We start from the raw sequence: 14,769 nt of genomic DNA, 5'->3' as shown, positions 1-14,769 counted from the left end.
AAGAAGTAGCTGCAGTTGGCTGCATTGCCTATTTGGAAGATCTCAACCAAATAAGGTCAAATAACTAACTTTCACTGAGCAATTAGTCAAATTTAAGTGAGTTCAGGAGAATAATGGAGAGGATAAACACTACAAAGATCTCGGCAGCCAATGCACTTCTACTAAAACTACAGTGGAGCAGAGAGCTGCAGTCCTAAAATACAATCAAAAGATCCAGGAATAGCAAGGTGGTAGAAAAAGTAGCTTTCCAAACACAGTCGGTGTCAAGATCTGTTTGGTTTTTTTATGCAGCTAGAGTCTCTATATATAAAGGTAAGCTCTGAAGGATTGAGCTATCAGCGTTGGATAAAAAAAAAGTCCCTTAAATGCACCCAGCTGGATTTTTGCCTGTGCCTCAAGTTATTTACAAAAACACCCAAGCTCCTTTGGCACACAAACACATGCACACACACACAGTCAGCATTAAATGAGTGTTGCACACAAATCCACATACATGAAATACACACACAGCAACAGAAACACTCACACATGCAGCTCGACAACACACCAGGGAACACAACCTTCATGAAAGCTTCTATTCACGTTACCAATCTGGGAGAACTCAAGTGGCTGCATCAGATGTTTACTCATAAGCTCTGACCAATGCTGCACTTTGCCACCAAACAACAAAAAATAAATAAATAACCCTCTGTTGTCCATAACAACTCCTGAAATAGCTGCCATGGAACTTAACTCACCACCTCATAATTAGCATGGCGGTAAAAGCAAAACCCTTAAGACCAACAAAGCATAGTTACCAGAGCACCTGCTGAATCTCAACCGTCCCTCCACAATCACAGCATCTATCTATAAATTCAAGGAAGGTCTGTATGTGTGTGTGTGCGTGTGTGTGGAGCGAATATCTCCACGACGCAGTGTGAGTTCGACCTGAAACTTAGTCAATGGCTTTCAAATACCCCAAGTGTGTGTATCCGTGATTTTGGAGTGATTTGGTGGAGCAAAACATTCAAAACGTTAATTTTAAGATTACAGCTCCCTCGGTAAGAGCGCGGTATTGAGCGCGCTACTTCCGGTTCCGGGTTCATGACGTCACTGTGTCGCAGTTTGTTTGGGTTCAAAAAAAAAAAAAAAAATAAGGTCAATATTAAAGACGTTTTTGTACCGCTAAAAGTCATTTAAGTTAATGTTTCATGGTTATTTAAAATTATTATTGTGATTCAAAAAAAAAAAAAAAAAAAGGTCAATATTAAAAACGTTTTTGTACTACTAAAGTCATTTAAGTTAATATTTCATGGTTATTTAAAATTATTACCGTGATTCCAAACTTCCTTTAAATTGCAGGTCACGGACTCGACTTCCTCCTTCGTCTCATGACTGTGGGAGGCGGCTGTGCTGACGGTCATTAGCCGACCATATCGCAAACATTCTGCTTCTTCAGACAGAGGAATGTAACGTTTTTGTGAACGTATGGGTCCACAACACGACTCCACGATGATTATTGTTTGTTCTGCGCAAGGGTGAGTGTTTCTTCTTATATTATTCTATGTGTTAAGATGCTAGCAGCTACAATGTAAACAAACACACACACCCACACCCACAGTATTTATAATAAAAATATACTAAATGAGTAAAATAAAACAAAGAACTAAACAATATTTGTACAAAAAATACACAAAATGACAACAGAAATGCATAAAAACATACAAAAAGGCCCCAAAAACACACAAAATGACTCCAAAAAACATACATTACAGAAAAATACATCAAACAACAACAAACATATGAAGATGACTAAAAATACACAAAACTAAATATTTATACAAAAATACACAAAATAACAATACAAATGCAAAAACCTACACCAAAAAAGATACAAAAGTACACAAAATGACTCCAAAAAACATACATTACAGAAAAATACACCAAATATACAAAAATGAGTAAAAAAAACATATTTATCATGCGCATGTGACATAAAATTAAACATTCATTACTATTATTTACATTTCATTTGAACACAGATCATGTTTTTTTTTCTGTCCGTCACTGTTTCACTGAAGTTGACCTTCTCTCCTCACAAAACAAAGCCAACAAATCCAGAAGACACACATAAATACATGCATGCATGTACAGTGATTCTTATTCATTTTCATTGAGCCCCAGACCAGTAACAGCCCTACATACAGGACTATGGCTCACCAGATAGAAGGAGGTTCCAGACCTTTCTTGGGCAGGGGTCTTTGTACTGCATGGCCTGCAGAGACTTTCCATACTCTTCTACTTCAAGGTAACAGCTGTGTGAGACTTTTACACACGCTGTGCTCAGACAGATCTGAAGCCTGATGCAGGACGGGAAGCATGTTAGTGGGCCGGACAGCCTCACCATGTCTGTTGCTTCCGCTGTCCGACCCCCACACGGCACACCCTCCCCTCATGGCACATGGGTGCCATCAATCACTGCTGAGATCCTGCTGAAAAACCCAGGCTCATGCAGCATGGCAGCTCAATACTAAAAGCTCTATTTATGATCTTAGTCTGCTGCTGATCCTGAAATACTCCAATGCCACTTTCCCCCTGTCTAACCACTGACCCACCTCAGAAGACCCCCCCCCCACCCATGCACTGTGGTCACTCTCGTTATGGAGGCGTTGGCTCTTCCTATTTCAGATTGTGACTGGCCTCCAGATGGACCAGTATAAACACTGCCGGCCTTTTGGTAACTCATATAACACCCTGATAGAACAACACCAAAATGTGCAAAATATAACTTTTATTTTCTAGGTCACATTATCTTGTCATGTAAACATCTCATGTATAAACTTTAAATAGAAGAGACCAGAATTGGAGTTTAATTTATTTTCCACAAAGGCGTCTGTATAAAATCAAAGGTTTTAAGTATAGCTAAATTTATTGAATTCAAAAACTGAGAAAATAGCCTCCATTCACTGTTTTGGTACGGTGCATTACGTTTAATTTGGTTGGTCTGCTTTGATGTGATGCATTCGATTGTTGTCTGGTCATTTCATTTTTTGTTGTTTTACAACGTCCGTTGATCATTTAAAAAAAAAAAAAAAACATAATAGTTTTACTCAGTACTGGTTGGGTGTAAAAATGTACCAAATTACTTTACTTCTTTTAAAATTTACTTAAGAACAAGTAAAATTACTAATTTAGAAATATGCTTAAAAAAGTACACGTGCCTATAAAAGCAACTCAATTACAGTAACTTGAGTAGTTGTAACGCATTACTTTCAACTCTGTTAATCACACAACTTTCATCGACAGATTCCAACTGCAGATATGATTATTTTGTCATACAGATATAATAAAGCCAAGCCATTGTTTATATTATTCAGTATATAGACTAACCTATGTGTCTTAAATACAACTGACACGTTATAGTTGAGTCATGTATTGCAGTTCTGTGACCGTGAAGAACAAAGGTTCATTTCTCACTGGATTAGTCATCTATATAAGTTGAAAAAGAAAATTAGCCAGGGTGCCCCTCACAAAAATGTGGGGACATTTTGTGAGAGCCCTATATCCAAAATGGCTATCATCAGCCAAGCTGGAAGTTATCTTTTGAATGGTTTGGCCCACAGTTCTACATAATACATGGTTTCTGAGACTAATTGGGTCGAAAAATTCATAAACGATGTACAATTATTGATTTGACCTAATTTTGACCTTTAAATTCAAGATGGCTGCCAATTTTTTACTTTTTAAATGCCAATTTTTCAAAATCGCAATGTAGCCTTAATATTAGGCTCAAATGAAAGCTCTGCTCATACTGAGTTCAGTTAAGGAAAGTAAATTTACAACTTACACATTAATAATTAGATGTCTAGGGTGGAACAAATGAAAGCAGGAAGACAAAGAAAATTATTTAGCTTGGAGTTCTTTTTATCAACATTCTTTTTTAGTACTGGCTAAAGAAACTCTCTGAATCTGTTGAATCTCCACACTGGCGCCTCTCATCATCACCGCTACCCTGATCCGAACAGTCATGAGGTGTGAGCTGCTGGGGCAAGGGAGGCAGGGTGTGACGCACTGGTCAACACTTTCCATTCACTAGTTCCCAGCCGTGAGCAATGGGAGAACGATGCTCTTGCAGGTTGTAATGGAGCTGGCAGTATGTAAGGTAGTTTGTCCTCTCCATATGAAGATTCAGAGTCATCATCAGGTGCGTGACGGATTGTACACTTATTCTTCAGTTTGTGCCATTTGGAAGGTCTGGCCTGTCCACAGCTAACATCTGCACTCTTAGCATAAACAATGGAGAGGACAAATGCCTTCATATCTGCTCAGTTGTTATGAGAGCCCAGGTTGCTCTGACAGTGGCCTTCAGCTCTTCTGCATTGTTGGGTCTGGTGTCCTCTTCACATTACGCCATAGATTTTCTATGGGGTTAAGGTCAGGCGAGTTTGCTGGCCAATCAAGAACAAGGATACCATGCTCCTTAAATCAGGTACTGGTAGCTTTGGCACTGTGTGCAGGTGCCAAGTCCTGTTGGAAAATGAAATATGCATCTCCATAAAGTCAGCAGCAGGAAGCATGAAGTGCTCTAAAACTTCCTGGTAGATGGCTGCATTGACCTTGGATCTAAGGAAACACAGTGGACCAACACCAGCACATGACATGGCACCCCAAACCATCACTGAATGTGGAAACGTAATACTTCACCTCAAGCAACGTGGATTATGTGCCTCTCCTCTCTTCCTCCAGACTCTGGGACCTTGATTTCCAAAGGACACTCTTGTTCAAGAGTGGCTTGACACAAGGAATGCCACACACAAACCCATGTCTAGCATACGTCTGTGTGTGGTGGTTCTTGTAGCACTGACTCCAGCTGCAGTCCACTCTTTGTAAATCAACTTTTTCATGATATTCTAATTATATGACCAGCACCTGTATATGATGTCAACCTGCACTTGACCCACTTGTCTTTTCAGCTGTTGCTTTACAATTTTCTGTAGTCTGAACTTGTTTCTGGAGTTAACCATGAGTTGGTTGAACTCAGCGGCAGCTGGGAACCCGTCTTTGGGCTTCGGGAAAACATTTGGAGCTTTTGGATGTTTTGCTGCCCAACGATCATGCTCATTATCCTTGATGCTGAAGGGAAGGTCATATATGTCAATGACAAGGATGATGAGGTGTGCATGGCGTGAGAAGATCATAGCACAGATTTTATCCAAGTAGTCACCCCAGTGGTACTCTATCGTCCCGCTTCCGAGACTCATGGTCTTCAGGTGTTGGGGTGGCCAGCTGCCAGATCATCCCCATGTCCACAAGGCTAATGTGGTCTCTTGGTTTCTTACTTACTGGGTCTAGCTTGAAGAGCTCTAACAACTCGCTCTTCACAATCTTACGCATTGACCCATCTGCATTGTATAGTGAAAGGCACTCCTCACTCACTCTCTTCTCAAGGGCTGACTCAAGTTGGATTATTCCTGATCCCTCTGCAAGGTCCACTAGGGCGGCCAGCCCCAATCTCTCCATATGGGCAACCCTCATATGAGCACCAGATGGTGTACAGATCATTTCTCTAGCAAAATTCCGCCTCTTATATCTGTGGATGATTGCAGTGAGAGGCTTGATCTTTGTGAACACATGCTCTTACAGGAAGGTTTCAACTTGAGCTTGACCATCTGGAAGTGGAGTCTTTAAGTAATGCACCAACTCTGGTGAGACAACCAGGTCAGACTGTAGCAACCTCAGTGTAGCTGAAGAGATGTCAATGGGTTCAGCTTCAAAATCCTTCATGTATGCCTGCAGGTCCTGAATTGCCTGTTCATCCTTCCAGGCTGGCATTCAACATGCTTCCTATGACTGCGCTGGCACTTGAGGCTCTGCTTCACAGTAGAATTTCCTCTTGCAACTTTGTTTGCATTTGTTGTTGTTGAGAACAGTTGCTTCTCATTCTGTAGAAGCTGAAGCCATCCTTGCTTTAGCTTCGAGTTCAGATTCATAGATGTTTCTATCCAAAGGTTGAGTGGCTGACAGGAGAAAGGTAGCCCTGTCATTGACTGGGTGAAGAGAATGTTGAAGAATGCCAAGCATTGGGAAAATGTCCTTGAACATTTGTGCATTCTCTGCCTTGAGCTGAACAATGCTTAGTTGAATTAAAGACAACTTTAGAGATATTTTATGCTATTGAGAATGGTTAAAAATGTTTCCGGTTCATAATAAAATGATGGAACCAATTGATCAACAAAGTTAAGGTAACTGATGTAAACCACAAATCTTAATCTTTTTGACCTCTGAGATGATGCATGGCCTACTTGTAATTAACTGTCCTTAACTGCACTCAGTATGAGTAGAGCTTTCATTTTAGCCTAATATTAAGGCTCTATGACTATTTTTAAAACTTGACATTTAAAAAGCTAAAAATTGGTGGCCATCTTGAATTTAAAGGTCAAAAATAGGTCAAATCAATAATTCTACATCATTCATTAATTTCTTGACCCAATTAGTCTCAGAAACTATTTATTATGCAGCACTGTGGGCCAAACCATTAAAAAAGATCATTTCCAGCTGGCTGATGATAGCCATTTTGGATACAGGTCTCTCACAAAATTTCCCCACATTTTTATGAAGGGCACCCTGGCTAATTTTCTTTTTTAACCTTTATAGATGACAAATCCAGTGAGAAACAAATCTTTGCTCTCCACTGTCACGGAAGTGCAATAATTGACTCAACTATTAATTTGAGGAAAGAAAGAAGAAAATTTGGAGTTCAAAATGTCAAAAGTAACTAATATTCATATTTCAACAATCCTGCAGTAAGACCTGCAAGCAATATTACTGCAGGCAAGGAAACTGTCTTTCACTCTGATGTGTATCAGGATAAAAATTCAACTGACAGTCCACCTCAGCTCAAGGACACTGACTGCATTGTGCCATGTGTGGATGAGATAGAATAAGACATACAGTATGTAGGTAAAGTCACAGAAAGATGAACAAAGGTTGTTGCGTAAATTGTATCACAGTCATTATTTTGATCAACTCTCTACAAAACAGGGCTGGGATCTTGGAAACGTAATATCTTTATTCATAGCTGATTATGTGAAGTCCAGGCTGTGGCCCTCTAATGAGTGCAATGACAGAGGAATCAGTGCTGTGCTCATTGAAACCTAAGGCTTTACTGGAGAACAGGCAATGGGGGAAACAAAAGGTGGACCACAGTGTTTGCTGCCATTATCACCCAGTGCCTGTGCTTCAGAGTAAAGATAGAGTAATGGCACAATAATTGATGTACTTTCTCTAATCTCAGTTTGCAGGAGTTCTTTTTGCAGCATGCAGGGAGGACATTTTTTTCAGTGTGTTTTTTTTTTTTTTGTGTTTTGAAAAATCAGTTTCATCAGGGCAATATGTACAGCCTCACATTGATAGTGTCACTGATGGTTGATTTAGCTAACATACAATTGGCTGTCGCACGCATAGTATTAGATTAAATGAGCAATAACTTACAGCAGAGATGGATGAAAACTAAAGGTAGGGTCATTTGTTGTCCAACATCACTCCATTTCTTTGAAACGCACCATCATAAAAAATGTCAAAGTATTTCACCCAACTCTTCATATCTTATATCCATTTACCCAGGTAACCCATCACCACAGTTCAAACACACAAACACAGACCCGTGCAGACACTTTACTGCTGCAATGGCCCACAAGAAAGGTTACAAAACCCCATTTTGTTATTAAAAGACAATATTACTCACCACACCCAATGCATTGTATAGAAAGCAAAAGATATAGATCTTTCAATTTCCATTGTGTATGATGATGGGGTGCAGAAATACAAAAACTACAAATAGCTTTAAAAAAGGAAAAAACAATAAAAGCTGACTGTTGCCAGGTCACATTATCGGCTAATTACTTCCAGTAAATTCCTAAATAAATGCGCTCATTGTCCAACAATTCACAACCATACTGTATCTACAGTTATAATAAACAGGATTAGGGTACAATCAAATTTGCATTAAATTGCTTACTGGTGGCTAAACAATGGCTGCTACGAGAAATTGGAGATTAGACATGCAATCATAACATTTAATTGACAAATGTTTGAAATTACAAATGAGCCTTTTCTGTCTCTCAGAGAACTTTACAGTACCAAGTATAAACCTCAGTTTTGGACACCATGCTAGTATTGATATATTCATATACTGCGCACACCACAGATTTCTTTGTTCAGGACAAAGAAATCTGTCACTGCCCGCTCCATGTGCAATGTCAGTGTATATATATATATTTATAATTTATTGGTCCTGGAGCGGGCCATATCATTTTGTGCTTTGATAGTTTAGGACCATTCCTAGATGGTCCCAGACTGATCATGCCTGTTTGCGGTGGTGTAAAATTCATGTTGTAGAACAAACTGATCTCATGGGAAATTGTGACATTGTAACGAAAATGAAAGAATCTATTGTTTTGTGCATGGTAGCACACTTTCTGTAGGTTTATCATGCTGCAAGACATGATTTTTTTTTTCATGATGAAGCACAACATTTGTTTTTGTGCTGCTTGGATGTAAATTTGAGCTGATGCATTTAAATCATGGTTATTCCCATAACCATAACCTATTACCCTAATCCTAACCATAGCCAATGACATTTACGATGTCTCCCAGCCATAAACCTAACAACCCCCTTTTTTACTAACTGTAGCCGCAAACCCAACATAAGTTGAGTTAGTTCAGTGGTTAAGTCATCTGTCTCCTACGTGGGTGTCTTGTGCTCAAACCTCCATTTGACCTTTCTTCAACCAAAGTGTATTTTTGTGCCAAGCAACATGAAATAAGGGTGTTTTTGCTGCATGAAAAACATAACAAAATAATGCTGAAAGGCACGCAGCTCAAGAACAAGTTATTAATTTTCCAGAGGTCAGCCTTTCATTAACCTCAGCGCCCATTTGTGCAAATCAAAACGCATCCCTTTCTGCTCATTGAACAGCGGATCCCGTTGGGTTCGGGTAAAGATCGTTGACCCTAGTCAATGTCTAACTTTATAGAATACAGTGCAAACACCCACAACCTAAAAAACGTCAGTCATCAATCATCTCTTGCACTTTTCTGCTTGGTTTACACAGCTGGATATATTTCCAGATCATGACCCTCAGGGTGAAGTAACCGATCTGTGTCAAATGATTCCAAGTTTTGCAAAAACTCCTTCTTGCTCACTGAATATGACAGTGTGTAATCAACATGGACTCATACTTGGCTATTTGCGCTTGCGTGCATGCATGTAACAGTGACTCCAAAGCTAAAACAGAAAACACACTTTTGCATTTACATGTTCTGGTTATTGATTGAAGGACACATAATAATATGCCCAAACATGACTTAACAAGCGTTAAATGCTGCGTAAAATGTACTTTATTGCAAAGAAAATAAACATAAACTGAACTTTGCATGCAATGGACAAAAACCTGTATTCTACAAACACATTTTTAGTCATTTTTACCCTTTAGCTTTTAGTTACTTGTATGGCATTTTAATAAACATTTTTATTACCCTAAAGTCAGTGGTTGATTATGAGCAATACAGAAAAATAGAAAAAACATAGTAAGAGAGATGCATGGGTTTTTAAGAGAGCATTATTCAAAAGACAAGAAGAAACATCTGCAGGGAGCATGCAAGAAGCTGTTGAACATAAATCATATGATTCATCCACTGCTTCCTTTCCACATTTATTCCTTCATTCATTCACTTCCAAATGTGAGTCAAAGGGGGACCCGCTGTCCTAAAGGGTAAATTACTTTGACACGTGGATGTATTTTGATTAATTGGTTATAAAGCATTCATGTTTGTTTGTTAGGTTTGTGTTTTTTTGTTAATTAGAGCAATGCAGCATTAACGGCTGGCGGACATGGTTCCGTGTAGGTAAACTATCATGACAACATGGCCAGCAACATGCAAACTTCAACAAGTGCAAAGAAAAACTGGTATTGAACGATTATTGATTTAATCACTTTACTGGCCCCTTCTCCTGTACAGTCCACCTTGGTAGCGGAGTTTGATCGCCCTAATGATCCTAGGAACAATGTTGTTGGGGGGTGGTTAGCTCCGGCTAGGGTTAGCTAAGACCAAATGGTCCTAGGTGAAGAGTCGGACAAAGACAAACTTCCATGGCTTAATCTTTGAGGAAAAAAAGCTGAATAGCTACCTAGCGTGCCAGAGCTAATAGTTGTAAACAAACCAGGTTCATTATGTCTGTTCAGCGGGTCAATAATACCAAGAAGGAGAAGAGGACCTGGAGGCCTGGAACATAGCAGGACATTATCTCTGGGCTCCGTATTAAACCCCGGTCTTTTGCCAGAGTGTGACCACAGAGAACGCAGCAGCTGACCAACCCAGTGACTGTCATCATCAGGTTTGCCAATGGAAAACATAAGGTCAAGCTGCTGAAACAGGGAAGAATCTTGAAGGCTCAATTGTTTTTTATGAATAAGCACCGCTGGCAGAGGCCCCGTAAGCATGGCACTGGGCAGTGGAATGCTGCTTTAATCATGTGTGCTCTGTGGTGGGCATGGGAAGCCAGTGAGTGAGTGCAAGGGACCGCTGAGTCTGACATACCTTCTCAATAGCTGGGCTTCCATTACAGATTTTCGCAAAAAAAAAAAAAACAAAGTATATTTGCGCTTTGAACGTGGTTGTTTTGTGCAGGAGCCTCATAACTCCTGTGAAATCTCAACCCGCGAGACTTCGCTGCAGGAAGATGGATGCTCAAAACTTCCTTATACACCTCTGTATTCCTTTGTTGTTTCACATCTAATGTGGCAGTAATAATCAATGTCCCGGCCTTTTCTTCTGTTTACACATAACGCGCCATGTTTTCTCGGGGAGAAGTGGTCATGTGATCAGGTCCTTCATGTCATGTGACCAGGTACGTCACATTCTGTGACGTGTATTTGCGGAAAAAGTGTTTCCATAGCACTTTTACAATACATTTTATTATCGAAACATCTGAAATTGCTCCTCATTAAAAGTGTAAAAACCTTTTAGCGATATTTCAGGTGTTTCCATTACTAGTTTTCATTGCGCTATTTAGATTTCGCGCATTTCCAAAGGGAATGGAAGCCCAGCTAATGTCAGTGCTGGGACCAGTAAAGGTGCAATGTAGAACTGCACTATTATAACAGTATTAGCTACTCATTGACATCCTGGCCAAGACAGCAGTAACAAAAAAGTAAATAATGAATATTTTAATGTAAAGGAAATATATGCTTTTTTATAATGCACATAATGTAAAATACCCCAATGAACTTAATCAATGACCCTTATTAGATTGTTTCACTTCCCCTTTAAACAGGGAATTATACTAATGCAAAGCTACTAAAGCTGAGCGGTACTTTTGAAAATGCTGTCATCTATAAATACTGTCCTGCATCCCTTATTGATTAAAAATTGGACACTGAAAAACACACATAAGCACCAATTAGTCACAAAAATATGTTCACTGCCACGTGATGTGATGAATAAACGATTATCTCTAATTCTAAGCACCTGTTTTGTGCTGAAAGTTAAACAATGACACAGCACAGAGTCACAGCCAACAATGGGTTTAGCAGAATCAGTTTAATCCTTATCCAGTTTTTAATCCCTTGCACAAACTTTAGGTGAGCCTTTAGCTTCATGTCACTGAGCAAGTGCCAAGTGTTACCATGGAAACAGAACAGCCAAAGCCTGTCATCTTTTAGTAGCTATCAGCTACTTCATAATAAATACTTAAAATAGGGTAATATTATGATTAGGATCATAATAAATGAAATCCCTTAGAAAACTACTGCTTTAATTGATTTGTCATACACTAATTGCATTTTGTGCAGATGACACACGCACTAACACACACGCAAAAATTCTATATTCTCTTGAAACTCCAAGCCACTTGTTCCTTTTTCAGAGTCATGGGGTCTCTCAACACTAAATAGTACATTTCCCTCCCTTTTGTTTGTGTATTGCATCCAGCTAAGTCTAGCAGGTCAAACTGGTGCCAAACGCCCAGAACCCAATGGGCTAAATGTATGCAGTGTGGTCCTATTTATTCTTCTAACACAAGAAAACCAAACAGACGGATCCAGTTTTGACACTCCTTCAGAAACATTTGTCCTTCTCAAGTGTGCTAAAGTTAACCCACATTGGGAAAATAAAAGACCCATATTTGTCCTGTTCACATGTAAACACAAAACATAGCAGGGGAACAGCCCACTAAAAGTAACCACAGATACTGGGAGTGTTTCCATACAAGTCATATAATTAGACATAGGGCTGGGCAAAAAAATTGATTTAACCGATTAAACACATTTGCAGATAAAAACGGTTTTTATTTTGCAAATTCGAGTTTAGAATTTTTAAAATATTTTATTTTTTTATTTAATTGATTTATTTTTTTTTTTCCCCCACCACAGTTTTTAAGGATTTTTTCGCATTCTGTCGTTGTGGGTTATCGTAGCGTGATGTGAGCCAGCCCCCTCTTTGTTTACATTTGTTTACCCTGGCTACACGTGTGCCACAGGCATCTTATTTGCACTAGATGCTAAAGAAAGAGTTTATTATTTTTTGAATTGTAATGTTATATGTTATAGAATATGTAGTTAACTGATTTTTTAATCAGAAAATTTAAGCTACTGTAAAGTTGCTGTTACACTTGAAATAGTTGAATGACAGAGCCTCATTTACTTTTTTTATTTAGGGATTTTTCTATGCATTTTAACTCTTGAGGACAATCACAGCAATAAAGTTGCACTTTTGACAATATATTTGATGTCTGTAGTCATTTTTAAGTGCATTTCTTTTTTTTTTTAAATAAAAAATCGAATCGAAACTCAAATTTTTCTTTAATAAAAATTGGAGATGTTTTTTTTTTTAGGCAAAATCGCCCAGTCCTAATTACATAATGTGAAAAGATGGTGAGTGAGACAGTAAATAAAGGTAATGTATGAAAACCACTGTTTTCCCAGCTATGACAACAAAGCAGCAAACCACAGCAGAGAAAAGACACTTTTTTTAGATCAGACATTAACTGTCAAACTAATTCTCTTTAACTGCCTGAGTGATGGCATTAAAGTGGCACACAATGTTGGGAAAATCCTGAACGCATGTCACCAATGCTGCAGTGTGCTATGTTTAAGCTCTGGTTTTAAAGCAAGGTTTGATAACGGTGTTTAGATTCTGAGAGAATCACTTTTATCAGCCTGAGCAGTGCTTACCAAAATGTATTTCCAAAGACTTGATATCATCTATAAAGTCCAGTTTGCAGACTATAAATCACTTAGTTACCACGTTAGGTAGAGATCCCAATATTATGCAGTTTTTAGCAGAATTATTTCCAATTCATGACTGGGTGATTAACAACAGATCAAGTCTTCAAACAATATCATTCAGCCTGATCATATTTGTTTACACATTTCTCAGCCTATAAACTTTAACTGCACATTATCTTAAGTTAATGACTGTTTATAATTATGTTTTGTTGTATTTCTTTAGAAACAGTCATTTATTTTGTATTAATTATGTAATTGCACATTTTTTTTTCTCTCACACAGAGATCCAGCAATGATCATTATCTTCCCACTCTGCTAAAATGCAGGAGTCTAGATTTGACTGTTGCTTCTGGTCACAATGAGATTGATAAATCTCAAGCATATATTAGTGAAGAAATTAACATACGCACATTGTGCACCCGTTTTTGTGCTGTTCTGTTGATAAATGAGGGCCTTTGGGTGGGAATGAGTCCAAAGACCTCTCTAATAGGTGTAATATATCTTCAGCAAACTTCAAAAAACACAACCTGTCTAATGAAGGTTAACAGTAAAAGGACGATAAATATTTGGAGGATATGCTGTTAAACCTTTTTCTGTCTTCAATTGTTTTCTAATAAGTGGTTGTACTGTATCCTGAAATCAATTACGGATTTGGTAGAGGGTTTTTCTGATTCTAGTTCCCAGACTTGACACTTGCAATTTCCCTAAAACAACCCCTAAACATTTAACATTAAACATCTCTTTAGTCACTTTTGGAAGTGGATATACTAGTCCAGTAGAGCTGGGATATATCGGCCAAAACTCATAGCTCAATATTTTATCTCTAAATGGCGATATACTATATAAATCTTGATCATTTTAATTCAAATGTAGTCTGACCAGAAAAACACTTCAGGGTTACATTTTCCATCCATCCATCCATCTTCTCCCGCTTAGCCGTTTCCGGGTCGCGGGGGCAGCATCCTCAGTAGGGAGGCCCAGACTTCCCTCTCCCCGGCCACTTCCTCCAGCTCGTCCGGGGGGACCCCGAGACGTTCCCAGGCCAGCCGAGAGACATAGTCTCTCCAGCGTGTCCTGGGTCTTCCCCGGGGCCTCCTTCCGGAGGGACGTGCCCTGAACGCCGCACTAGGGAGGCGTTCAGGGGGCATCCTAATTAGGTGCCCAAGCCACCTCATCTGGCTCTTCTCGATGCAGAGGAGCAGCGACTCTACTTTGAGCCCCTCCCGAATGACTGAGCTTCTCACCCTATCTCTAAGGGAGAGCCCAGCCACCCTACGGAGGAAACTCATTTCGGCCGCTTGTACCCGTGATCTTGTTCTTTCGGTCATGACCCAAAGTTCATGACCATAGGTGAGGGTTGGAACGTAGTCCGACCTGTAAATCGAGAGCTTTGCTTTTCGGCTCAGCTCCCTTTTCACAATGACGGACTGGTGCAGACTCTGCATCACTGCAGACGCCGCACCAATCCGCCTGTCGATCTCTCGCTCCATCCTTCCCTCACTCG

General features: G+C 39.4%; 1 protein-coding gene across 2 annotated transcripts in view; it reads right to left on the bottom strand.

Moving 5' to 3' along the window:
* The window catches only part of znf385c (zinc finger protein 385C), a 195,058-nt gene that overhangs the window by 127,220 nt on the left and 53,069 nt on the right, over positions 1-14,769 (bottom strand). The window contains exon 1 of one of the 2 annotated variants that reach the window (XM_028454583.1): positions 2,200-2,312. The exons of the other annotated variant lie outside the window; for it this stretch is intronic. Within the exon in view, the coding sequence (XP_028310384.1) occupies positions 2,200-2,251 (52 nt within the window). The 5' untranslated portion in view covers positions 2,252-2,312. Of the gene's footprint in view, positions 1-2,199; positions 2,313-14,769 lie in introns of those variants that run through there. 2 annotated transcript variants of the gene reach the window in all.

The sequence above is a fragment of the Gouania willdenowi genome, chromosome 8, assembly GCF_900634775.1.
Source record: "Gouania willdenowi chromosome 8, fGouWil2.1, whole genome shotgun sequence".
NCBI classification, from domain to species: Eukaryota; Metazoa; Chordata; class Actinopteri; order Blenniiformes; family Gobiesocidae; genus Gouania; species Gouania willdenowi.
Note: the sequence above shows the minus strand (reverse complement) of the source record. Positions and strands in the feature narration are given on the sequence as shown.